Source organism: Neovison vison, chromosome 1, assembly GCF_020171115.1.
Source record: "Neovison vison isolate M4711 chromosome 1, ASM_NN_V1, whole genome shotgun sequence".
Taxonomy (NCBI): Eukaryota; Metazoa; Chordata; class Mammalia; order Carnivora; family Mustelidae; genus Neogale; species Neogale vison.
This window is the reverse complement of record NC_058091.1, coordinates 258,643,140-258,657,806: the sequence shown is the minus strand read 5'-3', so window position 1 is coordinate 258,657,806 and position 14,667 is coordinate 258,643,140. Positions and strand designations below refer to the sequence as shown.

At 48.8% G+C, this 14,667-nt stretch overlaps 1 protein-coding gene across 1 annotated transcript in view; it reads right to left on the bottom strand.

Moving 5' to 3' along the window:
- Positions 1–14,667, bottom strand: part of SLIT3 (slit guidance ligand 3) — a 593,355-nt gene that overhangs the window by 111,427 nt on the left and 467,261 nt on the right. Inside the window, exon 9 of the mRNA XM_044229780.1 lies at positions 9,487–9,628. Coding sequence (XP_044085715.1) covers positions 9,487–9,628 — 142 coding nt within the window. The remainder of the gene's footprint in view (positions 1–9,486; positions 9,629–14,667) is intronic.

Genomic DNA, 14,667 nt, shown 5'->3' with positions numbered 1-14,667 from the left:
TCTAGAGGCTCCAGCTGGACCACCCCCCACCCCAGGCTGCTGCTAGAATCCATGGCATTACCACCTTATAGACTTTACTGAAGTGCTTCTTCTCCTAGGACTCCAGAATAAGAAGTGCTACAGGCCCAGGGCCCAGAACTCCCTTGAAGGTAAGAAGCCACGGGGAACAAGTGAGCATCTCAATGCTTTCCTCTCCTGCCTCTTAGATGACTTCCTGTCACCAAGAACCCGTGTGGTGGGCCATAGGTCTCCCTCTGTTAGAGGGGATGAGGGATGCCCTGGCTTTGGCTAAGGACTCAGCCTCTCCTCGTCCATCTCCCTTTTCTCCAAGGCACGGATATTTTCATCACCTCCTCATCTGGCATGGATGTTCCCTGAACCCTCGGCTGGGAAGACGCCCAAAAAAGCGTGTGCAGAGAGGGATGGTGGGAGCAGAAGGAACAGACGGGCGGAAGTGGCTCCCTTGGAGGCTACATCTAGTGGGTGCATTTCTGGCGGGGATGAGCCCATTCATCTTGAAGAGTAATCCCCGCTGCAGAGTCGGGGAGACAGCCGTATTAATTTGTGCCTCTGCGATCTCATCTTCATTGGGGGAAGAGAGTATTTGTTACTGGAACCGCTAATGGAGCAGTTTGCCAGCAATTTTCCCATTTCAAACAACATCTCGGCCGCTAATGTGGAATGGTTTGTCAGGCCTACCCATAACACAGACAAATCACTCTCTGGGCCAAAGGAAGGGTTGGGGGCGGGGGGGAAGGGTGGGTGGGAGGAGAGAGGAGCATCAGGACGGATCATTCTTGGCTGCTGGATGAATAGAGTCTACAAATGAGACTGCCACGGTCTATTAGGAAAGCCTTTGTGGCCTGCCGGAGGGGGCGGGGAGCATATTCTGCTGGGCACATGAGCACAGGCTGGCTGGATGGCGGCCCGGCTGGCTCACGGTAAGGCACAAGAGCAAGCCATTGGGTCTCGGAGTCTGGGAGCTCCCGGATCCAGCCACCCATGGAGTCAGCAGACTCGGGGCCAGCTGCCTTGACTGAGAAGTTCCAAGGACATTCTTGTTTTCCAGCCGAGCAGGGTTGAGCAGGGATCTCTCAGCCAAGGCGGCAGCTCCGTGGGTCTGTGGGACTGCCAGTCAGGTGGAAAATGCTCTCCGGGAATCCTGTGATTCACCTGCCACTTCGGCAAGGGATCATGGCTGGAGGATGCCTCTGGGCAGAGACACTGTCGGTAATGAGGCAACCCCCTCAGTTTTTGCAAGAGGACCTACCGCTCCCAGTCGCAGGCCAGGAGCCCAGGCGAGTCAGGTCAGCACCATGTGCAAGGTCAACCAGCTCTCCGTGCAATTCATAATCAGTTGACCTCCACTTCACTGATGGGTGTAAAGGCCAAGGGAGGGATGAACCATTGAGCACCAAGGAGTTTAATAACCTGGGGCCAGCAACAGCCCAAGACGGTCCATCAGAGAAGCAAGTTCCACGGCTCACAGAACAAACACGAAGAGCTACCATTCATGAGGCTAAGTTGATTTGTGTCTGTTAGCTGTTTTAATCCTTACATTTATGAGGCAAGCTGTGGTGGCCTCCTTTTGCGGATGCAGAAAATAAAACCTAGAGGGATCAGATAGCCTGTCCAGAACAAGAGAGCTAACAAGGAGCAGGACTGACATCTGTTTCTACTCATTGGACATTCCGCCTTTCTTTCTGAAAACAGAGAAACTGAGGCCTACAGACCAAAGTGACTTCCCCAGAGTCACAGAGGCATTTGGGAGGGTAAGACCCCATTGCTGATGCTGAGACATCAGGCAGCCTCTGCAGAGGTCGATGTTTTGTACAAAGGCTTTGGAGTTGAGGCAGACGCAGTACAGATGAGAATATATATAAATATGCAAATAGAGTGCAAAGGTGTGGTTTTGAACAAAGAACGCCAGTCTCGGCAGGGACGGCTCTGTGCATCCTGTACTCGGCAGACATGCACACCCCAGGGATGGTATTTGTCTCTGTAGTCTCTCTACTGCTCATGCTGCTGTGGGTCCTGGCTAGACACCGGAGCCCTTACGGAGGGCCACGGCCATGGCGAGTACCACGGTGTGGGGGTTAACCTTGCCCCAGGGGGAATCAGAGTTTGGCGGGGGGTATAGTTGTGAATAGTCAGTTTCTTCAAATGCCAAGTGAAGATGAGGGTAGGGAAAGGGACAATAGTAAGATCTAATAGCTATCAGGTGCTTGTCAGTTGGGCATTAGGCTACGCGTTTTACATGCTTTATCTTAATATTTATATCTCTCTGAGGCAAATCCTAGTCATCCTCATCATCCCCACTTTAAATGTGAGAAAATGGAGGCTCAGAGATGTTAAGTCTCTTGTCCAAATTCACACAGCCAGGAAGAGCTATATAGCCGGATGACACCTGAACTCTCCATCCCATTCAACAACCTGAACTGTCCATCACTGAGCTTTGCCGAATCCCATTTGGAGCAGAGGCATGTCTATTTCCAGTCACTGCCAGCTCATCCTCAGGGAAACGGCCCCTTTGTCAAGGGGGTAAGCCCACAGTGCCACGTGCACACACAAAGTTTCTATGCAGCAGATAGCCCCTGGTGGGTTGGCTATAGCCTAGCACAAGCATGCAAAGATCCATATTCCCAGTGACAAAATTTCGGAGTGAAGGATGAAAAGCAGCATTAGCATCAGCAAGAACTGTCACATTTAGAGAGGTGTCTGAAGCCAACAGCTGTTTCAGGTCTCTCTTAAACGGCACATGTGTCTTTCTTTGTCTGGCAAACATTCTTCAGGCAGCAAACCGATTTAATAGAACTAGCATAAAAACAAACATACAAATCAAACATCTGAACGTCTTCCGGCACCAGTAAACACAATGGGAACATCTGATGGGGATTTCAGCCATTTGCGCTCTGTATTGATTTGCCCTAGTTTCTCGGTGCTTCCTTAATGATCTGTCATTTGCCAACCTGCGACTGAACACCATATATTTCTAGCAGCGCAGAAGTCAACATGATGCCAGAGAGACTGGCAGGGGCCCGGCAGCGCCAGGTCATGGCCACGAGTCTCCTGACAGAGCGGTTCTGGAGCAGGGTTCGAGGGTTGGTGGCGGTGATGGCTGAGGGGACAAGAAGGACAGACATCTACCATCTCCTGAGGACCAGCTGATAGGTTAGACACTGGGCTCTTTGCATGCTGGCTCATTTCATTCCTTCAACAATCCGATCAAGCAAGTGTCATCATTAGCGTAATAACAACAAAGACGCGGCGGCAGGCACACGCGACATGAGTCATTCGTAACCCGCTCTGCACAATACCTGGCATTTGCCTGTGGAAAGCAGAGGAACAGGCACAGAGCCAGAGCTGCTCCTCTGACTCTATGCATATGCCCAGATGCCTCTCCCAGAGAATTTTTTTTTTTATCACCTTAGGAAAAAAAAATGAAAGAAAAATAGTATGGGGAACTTGAGACTATAAACCATTCTACAATGTCGTACATGTGACCTGGAGAATAGGTTTTCTATTTAGGTTCCATTCAATGTCCTCCAAACATTGTGCTAATTTTCTGCACAAATGTGCTATTTAATCTTCACAGAAAATCTCTAGTAGGTCTGATGAGCCCCATTGTCCAAAGGGGGGAGGTGACTGAAGCAGGAGATGTTAAGAAAGGTGCCCTAGGTAAGAGGCAAAATTGGGAATTTAACCATGGACCTATTTATCTCAAGGCTCTGTTCCTAATTATTCTGTGCTTCCTCTGCTTCCCCTGTATACTACTGCCCCATCCCACCCCATCTCCTCTCTTTCCACGTGGCAGTCCCTTAGAAACCTGGTGCTCTCAGAACGTTTAAGAATCCCAGATGGTGATGGCTTCCAGAACCCTCCAGTCCTTTTGTTCTGTTGGCTGCTTTTCCACCACCCCCACTCTCTCTTTTAAATCCCCTGGTGACCAGTATAACAGGAGAATATTTGCTTGTGCTAAGCAGATAAACACTGTTTATCTCTTCACCCCAGATAAACAGGAGGTGAGATGAGGTGCAAAGTGGGGCTACTTTACCCCAGACGCTTTTTTTTTTTTTTTTAGTGGTTGCATAAGGCTGGGGAGGGAGGATTGAGGTTGACATCTAAGAAGTGAGGGGTTTCTTTTTGGGGTGACAAAAATCTTCTCAAAATGACTGCGGGAGGTTTGCCCAACTCTTTGAATATGTAGTAAAAGCCATCAAGTCGTACTTTCTAGAAGGATGAATCATGTTGTGTGTGGACTATGGGTCGTTATAGTTGCTTAAAGATAGTATCAAAGAAGAGTGAGAAAGGGGAGGAGGGGACGAAGAAAATATTCTCAGGACACAATGTGATTCCTGATGCCTGGAGCCACCTCTCAGTCAGGCCCTGACCTGCCTACCCCTGGTCTGACACTGGCAGCTTGTACCCCAAATCTGTTCTGTTTGGCATGAGAGTCATTGCATGGGAAGATGTTTCTAGTCAGACCAGCTATGCCGCACACTGGTCTGGTGAGTTTACTTCCAGCTCCTCTTAAGCCAGCAATGAAAGTGAGGAAGAACTTGGGGTGCCGTGCAGCCCTGCTGGGCCGTGAGAACTGCTGCAGAGGCAGTCCAGGGGTGGACAGCCCAGCGAGAGCGGTGGTCCTACCCAGCAAGTGCTTGGGTTAAACCCCCAGCCTCTGGAAGGTTGTCAGAGAGCTGGGGTCCCTTATGACTTGCCAGTAAGCCCATCCACGGCCTTTCTCCACCAACTGACCTGAGCTGCTAGAGCAGAGGGCGTGACACACACTGGACGGCGCCGTGGGTTGAGGGGGACGGAGCAAACCGGAAGACGGAACACAGATTAAGAAGAAGCTCTAGCTACAGAAGGTTCTCTTGAGCCTTGAGAAGGACCATGGAGGGAAGACAGAAGACCACAGAAGAGAGAAGGTGTGAGCCTCTGGCTCTTCCCAGAATCTACCCCAGCTAAAGGCTCGAGCTGGTGGAGAGAAACGACAGGGAGGGGCAAGAACAGTGCTGTTGGTGGTAGCTCAGTTTCGAGGAAAATCTGCAGGGAGCTGCCTCACTGTGGGTTCTCTGGAAGAAAGCTATTTTTAGAGGAATTGGCTCTGCCATGCGGGGAGACCAGCATACAGTTCTCTGAGCCGCTTCGGCTTTGAAAAAAATTTCTGAAAAGAGTTCGCCAGATTGCTTTGCATGAGAGATAGCCCTTCCTCCCTCTAACATGTTGGGGAGCACAGAACCCCTCCCGAGGTGGTGGAGCACCACTGCTTGCTAAGGGTTGTGCATAGGGCCTGGAGCGCCTGATAGGGTGCCCAGCATCCCTAAGGAGAGAGGGAAAGTCTGCATTGTATGCGTGCCATGGATAAGAGGCAGAATTCTTGACAGTAAAAAGAAAAAGTCACATTCAGATGTCTTTGGGATGATAAATCAGACACTTCTTATTCATCCTGGGGTGCGTACTGCAGTTTCAACTCTCTACTCTCTGTCTCATCTTTCAACCTCCCCCATCTGCTGGTCTTCTCTCCCTGCTAAGAGGATGCGTTTCAGCTGCTTTCAAGACTTTTGGGCCAACACACAGGTCCCCAGGCACAGGCTTTGTCGCCTTGAAGAAGGAGCAGGTTTCTTCCTCAAAGGTCTCTCCTACATGTCACCTCTCCCCATATATTCTGAACCAAAGAATCTTGCCTCGTCTGATTTAATGTCTCAGCTTCATTTCATCACAGAAGGAGAAATCCTGGGCAATCTGTCTGGTGGGCCATGGGTGCTCGGGAAGCAGGGGCAGCCTTATTTCCATGTCTGCATACATTTGCATGAAGATGAGCCACTGTCCGGCTCCATTCCTAATGCAACTGGCCAGCCTGTTTCTTGAATCTCTTCTCTCACCCCAAACCCTCAAAAGCCTGACATAGCGTTATGGAAGGTTTGCGCATGCAGGTAGCTCCAGTGCCGATGATATGGTCCAACCCTTCTCACTGAGCCTGATACAAGTGGAAGTGGTAGTAGTTAAACAGAAGTGGTACTAGTACTAGTACTAGCAGTAGTAAAATACCAACAGTCCCGGCTAACAGAGTCTATTCTATGTGTCAGACACAATGCTAAGCATTTGGCTAAACGCATTCATTTCACTTTCACAAGAACTGTTAAGAAGGTACCATTGGGGGGCGTCTGGGTGGCTCAGTGGGTTAAAGCCTCTGCCTTCAGCTTGGGTCATGATCCCAGGGTCCTGGGATTGAGCCCCGCATTGGGCTCTCAGCTCAGCAGGGAGCCTGCTTTCCCCTCTCTCTCTGCCTGCCTCTCTGCTACTTGTAATCTCTGTCAAATAAATAAATAAAATCTTAAAAAAAAAAAAAAAGAAGGTACCATTGGCCTCTGCATGTCTCTGTTGAGGAAAACAAGACTCAGAAAAGTCATTTAGCAAGAGCTAAAAGGCAGGGCCAGAGCCAGTACGTGGAGCTAGCTCCCTGAATTCACCGTCTACACTCTTAAGAATCTGGTTGCTGTTTGCGGCTGTTTTTAGAAGCAATCTAGCTAGGTTGGTTATTCCCACCACAGCCTAGGTGGTTCCAGACCTTTTACTTTGCCAGTTAAGGTGCCCTGTGTGTTATATATGATACGTGTTTATACAGAGACATACATTGATAATCACGTAATAATTACACATGTAATTACACACATACTTGTCATGGACCTGTGCGTAGGCACACAAGCATATGCATTCTGCCTTCAGTGGCCATCATTTCATAAGATAACGGGCATTTTTAAAAACAACAATAACAGAATAAGGGAGCCCAGGAATTTAAAATAAAGGATAGTCCTTTAAATTGACCAGTTTTGCTCAACAGAAAAACATCACATTGTTTTTGTTTTTCTCACTTTACCTCACATCAGGAAAAAGATATCAGTGATCAGAGAGCCTTTCAGAAATCACTACACTAGTTTGTTAATATCCCTTTAAAAATTTGGTGTCCAGGTATGAAGTCAAGAGTCCAGGAATGGCTGGGTCTGCGCGGATCCCACCTCTGATGTGGACATCTGCACTTTCTCTCTCCCAGACACCTGAGCTCTGTGCCTGTGAGGCCCAAGTTGGAGGTATAAAGATGGGGAGCAGAGAAGGGGCTGGTGGGGGTCAAGTTACCGCTTGACTACTAGACTGGCCTCTTTTATCAGGCTGTGGTTTGAGGAAAGATCTATGGTTGTTGAGGAGGGAAGATAAACCTGGCAGATGGAGGGAGAAAGGAACAAAGTGGGGCAGAAAAAGAAAGCAAAGATCTATGGGAATCTGAAATGAGATGAACGTGGGCAAGAATTCTGTCTTGAACATCTGTCTTGGGAGATCCAGAGTCCTACCCTGGCATGGATGGAGAGGGAAGGTGGAGGTTCTTATGACAAGGAGCAAAGTGTTACCTGGGTGAAGAGGAAGATGGGGCTGGGAAGGGAACTGGGAGGATCATGGGTGGGAGAGGGAGAGAAGAGGGGAATGAATTAGGGGAGGAAGATGAAGACAAGGGAAACAGTATGGAAAGGAGAGAGCATAAGGCCAGGAATAAAAGGAAATGGGAGAAGAAGAGAAGCGAGGGGATGAACAGGAGAGGCATGGGGTCTAAGTGAGCTCCACAGAAGGAAGGGATCTCCAAGGCTAGAGCAATAGACCCTTTAGTGAAGGAACACAGCAAAATGTGAAGTGAATTAATTGTTGGTTGTTGCTGAAAGGAAGACTGAAGGTTGAGAGAAGGCCACACAAGGTGTGGGTGTCAGGACGAAAGGACGCTTGACGGACTAGCTCCTGCCCACAGGAAGAGGTGCAGGCATGAGTTGTGTTCCCCGGGGCTGGGGAAGAAAGTGTTAAAGGGAATTAGGGAAAAGCTGGTAAAACCAATAAAGAAAGAGGAATCCGAGTCTCCACTGTGGTAAATCATGTTTCTTCTCATCTCAATCAGGATGAAAGCAGAGTCCATAAAATGCCCCCCTGATCTGGCTCCACATTGCCTCTCTGATCTCATCCTCCAACACTCTCCCTTGTGTTTACTTCACTTCAGAGACACTGGCCTTCTGGTACAGCAGACACACTTCTACCTCTGGACCTTTGTGCTGTGCCCTTGACCTGCAATACTGTTCCTCCACATAGCCACTTTATTTTCTCCTCCCTACTTACTTTGAATCTTTTCCTTGTTTTATTTTTCTCCACAGAAGCTACCCCCTTCGATCATATCCTATAATTTGCTTTGCTTTGGTTATTATTTATCCCCTCCCCCACCCCCCACTAGAATGCAAGCACCATAAAGGCAGAAATTTTATCTTTTTTATTCACTGATGCTCCTCAAGCACAGAACTGTGATTGGAATGCAGTGGGCTAACAACACATGTTTGTTGAATGAATGTATGAATGGCTGGAAGAGTTAATGGGCCATCTATCAGACCAGAAGGGCATGTGTAGGAGGAGGAACGGGGGAGGAGAGCAGCGGAGAGGCTAGGGGAATGTGTGTCTAATTTGGAGGATTTTGTCTGATGATATTTGGAGCAGGAGGGTCGTATCTCACTGTGTTTTTAATCAAGCCACCTAAAAGCGAAGGTAGAACACGAACACACTTGGGGTCATTTAATGAGTGATGTTGATGTCGGTGTCGACTGACCCTCTACTCGATCCAGAATGAGAAACCGGCTAAAATCTAATGCGCGGGGGAAGCGTAGACAAGATTGGGCTATACGGTCAACCGATTTTTAGTGGAATTTTAGTGGATCTGTGCACACACACGGACACGCACAATCTCGTCTGTGTTATCTACAGACCGCGTCTAGAGGACAAGAATCTGATTTGAAATGACTAATAGTTCAGTCTCTTGTTCAGTTAATGGCAGCCATGAAATGAGTTCGTCACTCGTGTACTTTCTGCCAACACTACCACACTGCACAGAGCACTTGCTCATGTGCCAAGGACCGAATTAAGGGCTTACGCGCTGTATTTCACTGTTTCCACAGTGACCCATGGATGATGCTATAATTACCACATTGTTAAAGCTGAGAGAACTAGATGAAAGAGAGCAATTATGCTGCCCAAAGCCACACAGCTAGGGGAAGGTAGAGCTAGAAGGTGATCCCAGGGCGGCTCCAGGGAAGGGACTGGCAAACTGCCACCAGAAAGGGCCAGAGAGTACATGCAACGGGGCTTGGTTTGCTGTAGGTCACAACTACTCAATCCTGCCTTGTGAGGAAGACACCGACAATGCCTACACAATAGGTGTGGCTGTGTTCCAAGAAAATTTTATTCACAGAACTAAGTTTCGGAGTATTTAGACCCCTAGGCAGTTTGCTGACTGCGTTCTGGAAACTACCACACCTGGGAGAGCCTGGAAGGATAGCAAAGAGATTCCTGAGTGCTCTCCATAGTTAGCTCTGACAGGCCATCGTGCTGCCAGACCACCGGGGGACTGGCTGAGACGGAGAGGTAAACTCGCCAGGGACAGAGAGTGGCAGATGGGGCACTTACATTTCGACGATGCCCTCTGGCAAGTTGGCGGGGATCTCAGTCAAGCCCTTCCCTCGACAGTCCACGATGTTATTACTGCAAGTGCAGGCCGAGGGGCAGGAGATGGAGTTGGCATTGCAGGATGGAGGTTCTGAGTGCGGGCCTGTCGGGCAGGAACACAGCGGTCAGTCACGGCAGGGTCAGGAGCTGCCTGGCCCTCTGTGCCCCTTCACCACTTCCCAGCATTACCTGAAAAGCTACCTGAAACACTTTCGCCAGCTGACATCTTCCCTCAGGTGGGAGACACAGCTGCCACTGGCTAAATATTTAGCCAAGAGGAGTGATTCTGACCTTGACCTGCTTCTGGATTGTCTCACCTGCTCTGTCATCCCATCAGCCTCATCTTTCAGAGAAAGGGTTGCTCACAGAGTCAATCCCGCGTGAAAATATGCCACAGGCATGCAAACAGCATACACGGGGACTACGCTCTCAGCCCCATGTTTGAATGAACACCCACGTTGTTTGGCTTTTATTGGAGGACTGGATACTGAACATAGACACATTTTCATTCTTTTCTCTAGAGGCTAGAACTCATGACTAAAACCAAGTGGGAGGAAAAAAGGCATCAGAATTTCATTATTTGGGGCACTGATGTTGTCCAACTGTCAAGAGTCCCCAGCAGTGACAACATCCAAGGCATTTTCAAACAGCTTGTATGTCCAAAGAATATGCAAATAAAACCTACCTATTGGAAAAAAAATGGGAAATAATTTACTACATATTTTGGAGTTAGTTTTTCATTTTGAGGTGAGAACCAATGTGAGTTTAAAGCAAAGTAGTATAAACTCGAGTACGTGGCATCTAAGGCGCTTACTTAGAATATCAAATGCAGAGAAGTGCATATATTAGCAAACTAACTCAGGGTTCAAACAGTCACAAGCAGTGAATTTAGATGTTTTCAAGACCGAAAAACTTTCATGCTATCCCTGTTTCTTCAAAGTAAGGCAAGAATCTCGAACCTGTCGTTAGTTTTCCAAATGACAACATTGTGGCCCAAAAAGTAGACTCAACCCCAAACCTCCTCAGGACTTTATATCCCACACCGGCTAGATCTAGTCAGCAGAGATGCTGTCAATGTCTTTCCAGACTCCCAGCCCCAGAGCAGAGGGCCACGGGCTGGGTAAGCTCAGAACAACCCTGAAGATCTCGTTGCTTGGACATGGGACTTCCGGCTGGGAGCCCTTGGAAAGAGATGAAACATGAAACACAAAAATGTCGGCAGGGAAAAACTAATTTTGCTGTGGCCTCTGTTCACTGGAGAAGCCAAGTCTGGGAAGCCAGAGAGGGTCTGGCTACAGTGGTTGCATCAGAGACCAAGGGGGTCTATAGCAAATGCTTTTTCAGACACTGAGACTCAAAGTGGAAGGCTCCCTCTCCACACTCGACAGCCCCTAGGCCTGGGGCAGGCCCTTCTGCAAGGGCTCAAATGAATGCAGAAGGCTTGATGTGGAACACTTACCTCGCTGGACAGTGTTAACTCAATAACCAAAGATTCTTATTTCCTTTGGCTCATCTCTCTCTCTCTCTCTCTCTCACACACACACACACACACACATCAAATATTTAAAAATGTCCTCCTAGCACGGGCATTTGAGAAAATATTCTTGTCAAGGGCACAAGGACGTCCAACTCTCCAGTGTTGCACTAGCGGATTTCATGGAGACCAGAAAAATGCTGGAGAGATGATGACTTATACCAAAGTCCCCAACTGGAACATTCTCTGAGAGAAGGGATACCAACTTAGTTCAAAACTGGAGAAGTTTCCCATTTCTGAGAAAAATGGCAATCCCAGAGAATCAGTCTGTGAGAGTCTCAGATCAGGAACAAGGATGCTGTGGCACTGGAGTCCCACTGCCTCAATTTGAATCCTGGTTCTGTAATTTCATCCTTATATCCTGTGCCTCAGTTTTCCCCATCTGTGAAATGGGGGAAGATGACAATATTTGTTTCATAGCATGGTTTTGTTGTGAAGGTAAAGGAAGTTAATGCATGTAAAAGATTTAGAAGAATGCACAGCACGGAGTTGGAGTTTAGTACTGTTAGTTGTTATCATTACTATTAATGAGTCTGGCTCTGCCACTAATGATCTGCAAGTCATAATGCTCCTCTGAGTTTTTTTGCTTCGATCTCAGTCAATAAGGAGTTTGGACTACATGACTTCTGAAGTCCTTTCTGGATGGAAAGATTCAGGACTCCTGGTTTTCAGAGGAAGGGAAGCAGGAGTAAGACACCCAACAGCACCTCTGTGTCCCTGGCTCCACCGCTTTGCAGGCGGTCAGGGGGATCTATTGTGGGAAGTGCTCCCTCCTTCTCCCCACACACAAGAGAGGCTGGGAGAGGCATGGCTTCAGGTGTCAGGGCTTTTAAAGTGCAGATCATGCTCCCCAAAGAAAAATGCCAGGCCGGGCCCTCCACATCCTGGGGCAAAGGGCACCTAACAAGGTCAGGGAGAGTCGTCACACCCTGGGCACCTTCCTGCTTGGGTAAGTCAGGGGCTACATGGAAGGCTGAAGTCTGTGCCCTTGAACTTCCATCCGTTGAGGCAGAGGCTGCCCATCTTTTGATCTGTAAAAATATTACTTGGTTGGGCTGTGTCAGAAAGGGAAGTCGGGGAGAAAGACAGTATAGTCAAGGGCTCATGTGGGCAACAGGAAGTTCTAAAATGGAGGGTTGTTTTTTTTTTTCCCCAAAATGTCCCTTTTGACATCTATGCTGAAATTAAATCTGTTTAAACCAGACCCAGGTTGTAGTCTGGAATCCCTCTGGGGATGAGCTGGGTCTTTCAGAGGGTGGCTTTCATTCTGCAGGCAGCATGTGCTACATTTCAAGGGATGTTGTCAAGGTAAAAAAAAAAAAAAGCCTTTGAAAAAGATTCCATAACCAGGTCACTAACAACACCTTTAATTACGAAGAGAGAAACAAAGGTAATTATAGCCTCTGTCGGCATCCTGGACTGGCAGTGCCCAACCAGGCATTCACACGTGGTGAGGGTGTTATCCTCTTGTTGAAACAAACATGTCAGGTTTAAGATGGGGTGGAAAGATGGGCTCATTTCCCCTGGAAACCTTCCCCTCTGATCAATGTCCGACGGACTGAGCCCACTTCCCTTTGAGCCTGGGAGTGCTCTGATGGCAGAAGTCCCTCCCCTTGGCTTTTGGTCTTTGGAGAGACGGCAACTAGCATGTAAATTCTATAAGGGCAGTGACCTGTTCTGTCTTCTGCCCTCTTCCATCCCCAGTGCCCAAAATAGGACTGAAACACAGAGCAGGAACTCAGTAAACATACCTTGGGTGAGTGAAAGGATGAACACATGGATAAAATTGGTCTAGAAGCCTGGCAGAGTGGGGGCTGAATGTCACCAAGCTATCTGGGGGGGGGGGCAAGCAATCCTTCTAGAAGGGTCCTGAAGGGAGGCCGCCTGAGTTCTGAGGGCCCTGGGCTCCGCAGTAGTGTGAAGGATGGAGTGGCTATTAGGTGGATGGGACTTTCATGCCTGAAGTTCAGGTCTTTCTACCACAGCTCAGTGCCAACAAAGGCCAACTGCCCAGTCCCCTGGGGCTCCCTCTGAGCATTGCTCACCTGCACAGGTAAGAGTGACCCAGGCTTCCCTTAGTTCTGTTAGCAAATCCCTCCCTCCCAGCCTCTCCTGTCCATATGCGATGGGGTTGGTGCAGGTGACAGTGGATTCCCAGGGGGCCAAAGTGATGAAACACCCACCTTTCTTCTGAGAAATTTTAGTACTATACAAGCTGGGAAGCAGAGAGGAATGAGAACAGAGTGTTTTGATCAGGGTGGAAAGAGTCTCCACCTGTCTTTGAAGGGAGGGGCTGATCTGGGCCAGTGTCTGCCTACACACAAGGGGGTGTTCCTGTTGTAGGAACATGTGCCTACGCCAGCCATGAACATTCACGGTCCCGAGCAAGCCTGCCTGCTGCTACCACCTCCTCCTCTTCCTGGCAAAGAAAGCAGCTTAAATCAGAGCGTAGTGATTCACTAGCACACAGAACCCCTGTAGTCCATGTTCGGAGATGTTTCGTGATGAACTTGGGAGAGCACATGAACTTTGCTCTTTGTTTTTAAATGGGTTCCCAAACTATCTGCCCTGAGCACTCTTTCAGTGGGATGAAAATGTTGCTGCCTTGAGGTAGAAGGAAGTTCTCATGCAGAACAGGGAGACAGGGAGATGGGCCAAGTACCTGTCTGCCCTCGGGGCTTGTCTCCCCTTTCTGAATCACTACTGGGAATTTCAATGTGGAACCAGAGCCACCTTGGTGCCACACACGGAGCAAACAGAGACGGTCCGCCTTCTGGCGTCTCCTGACGCCTCAGACTGTGGTCTGATGTCTTGAGGGAGGGCAGAGCAGAATGTGGGGCAACCAGATGCTGGCCCTTCCCTGCTCTTCCCTGATCGCCATCACGAGGCTGCTGCTTCCCGGTGCGGGGAGGGGACCCACAATGAGCACGAGGGCAGGAATGTGTCCCTGGCTAGCCCTGTCATGGGGAAGTGCCTGTGACGGCTGGCATGGACAGTGATCATGTCATCCTGTCTCTGCTGACTGCGCCACACCCCCTCCGGTCTGAGAGAGAAGGAGGAGAAGTGATGACTGGGGAGACTGGCTCCTGCTGGCTGCCTCCTCAACTTTGTTCTTCTACTCGACATCGTGCCAAAAGGGGAAAGTTCGAACTCGTGCCCAAATGAGTGGGGCAAAGGTCACCAAACTTCAGACCTGAAAAGGGCCACAGAGATGGTGAGGAAACCATCCCTTGGAGGAGAGTGCTTGCCCAGGGACACAATGGTGGCCAAACTAAGAATGATGTCATTCTCACAATAGCAGCTAGGGCTTAGGGACGGTTTCCTATGTGCCCCGTATTTCATCCAGTGCTTTGCGGGCATGATCTCACTAGGTTCTTACAAAATCTGTGATACAGGTTCTAATATTATTTTTTTATTACTTGCATTATACCAATGAAAAAAGGGAAGAATAAAGAGGTCGGGCAAACTGTTCAAGATCATGGAGCCGGTGAACGACAAAGTTCTAAAATTTGGTCCAGTGCTCTTTGTACCACCTCCTCTACCAAAAAAGACACCCAACGCCTCTCTTTATTGCCATGATACTGAAAACCGTAAGAGCCTGGCAATCG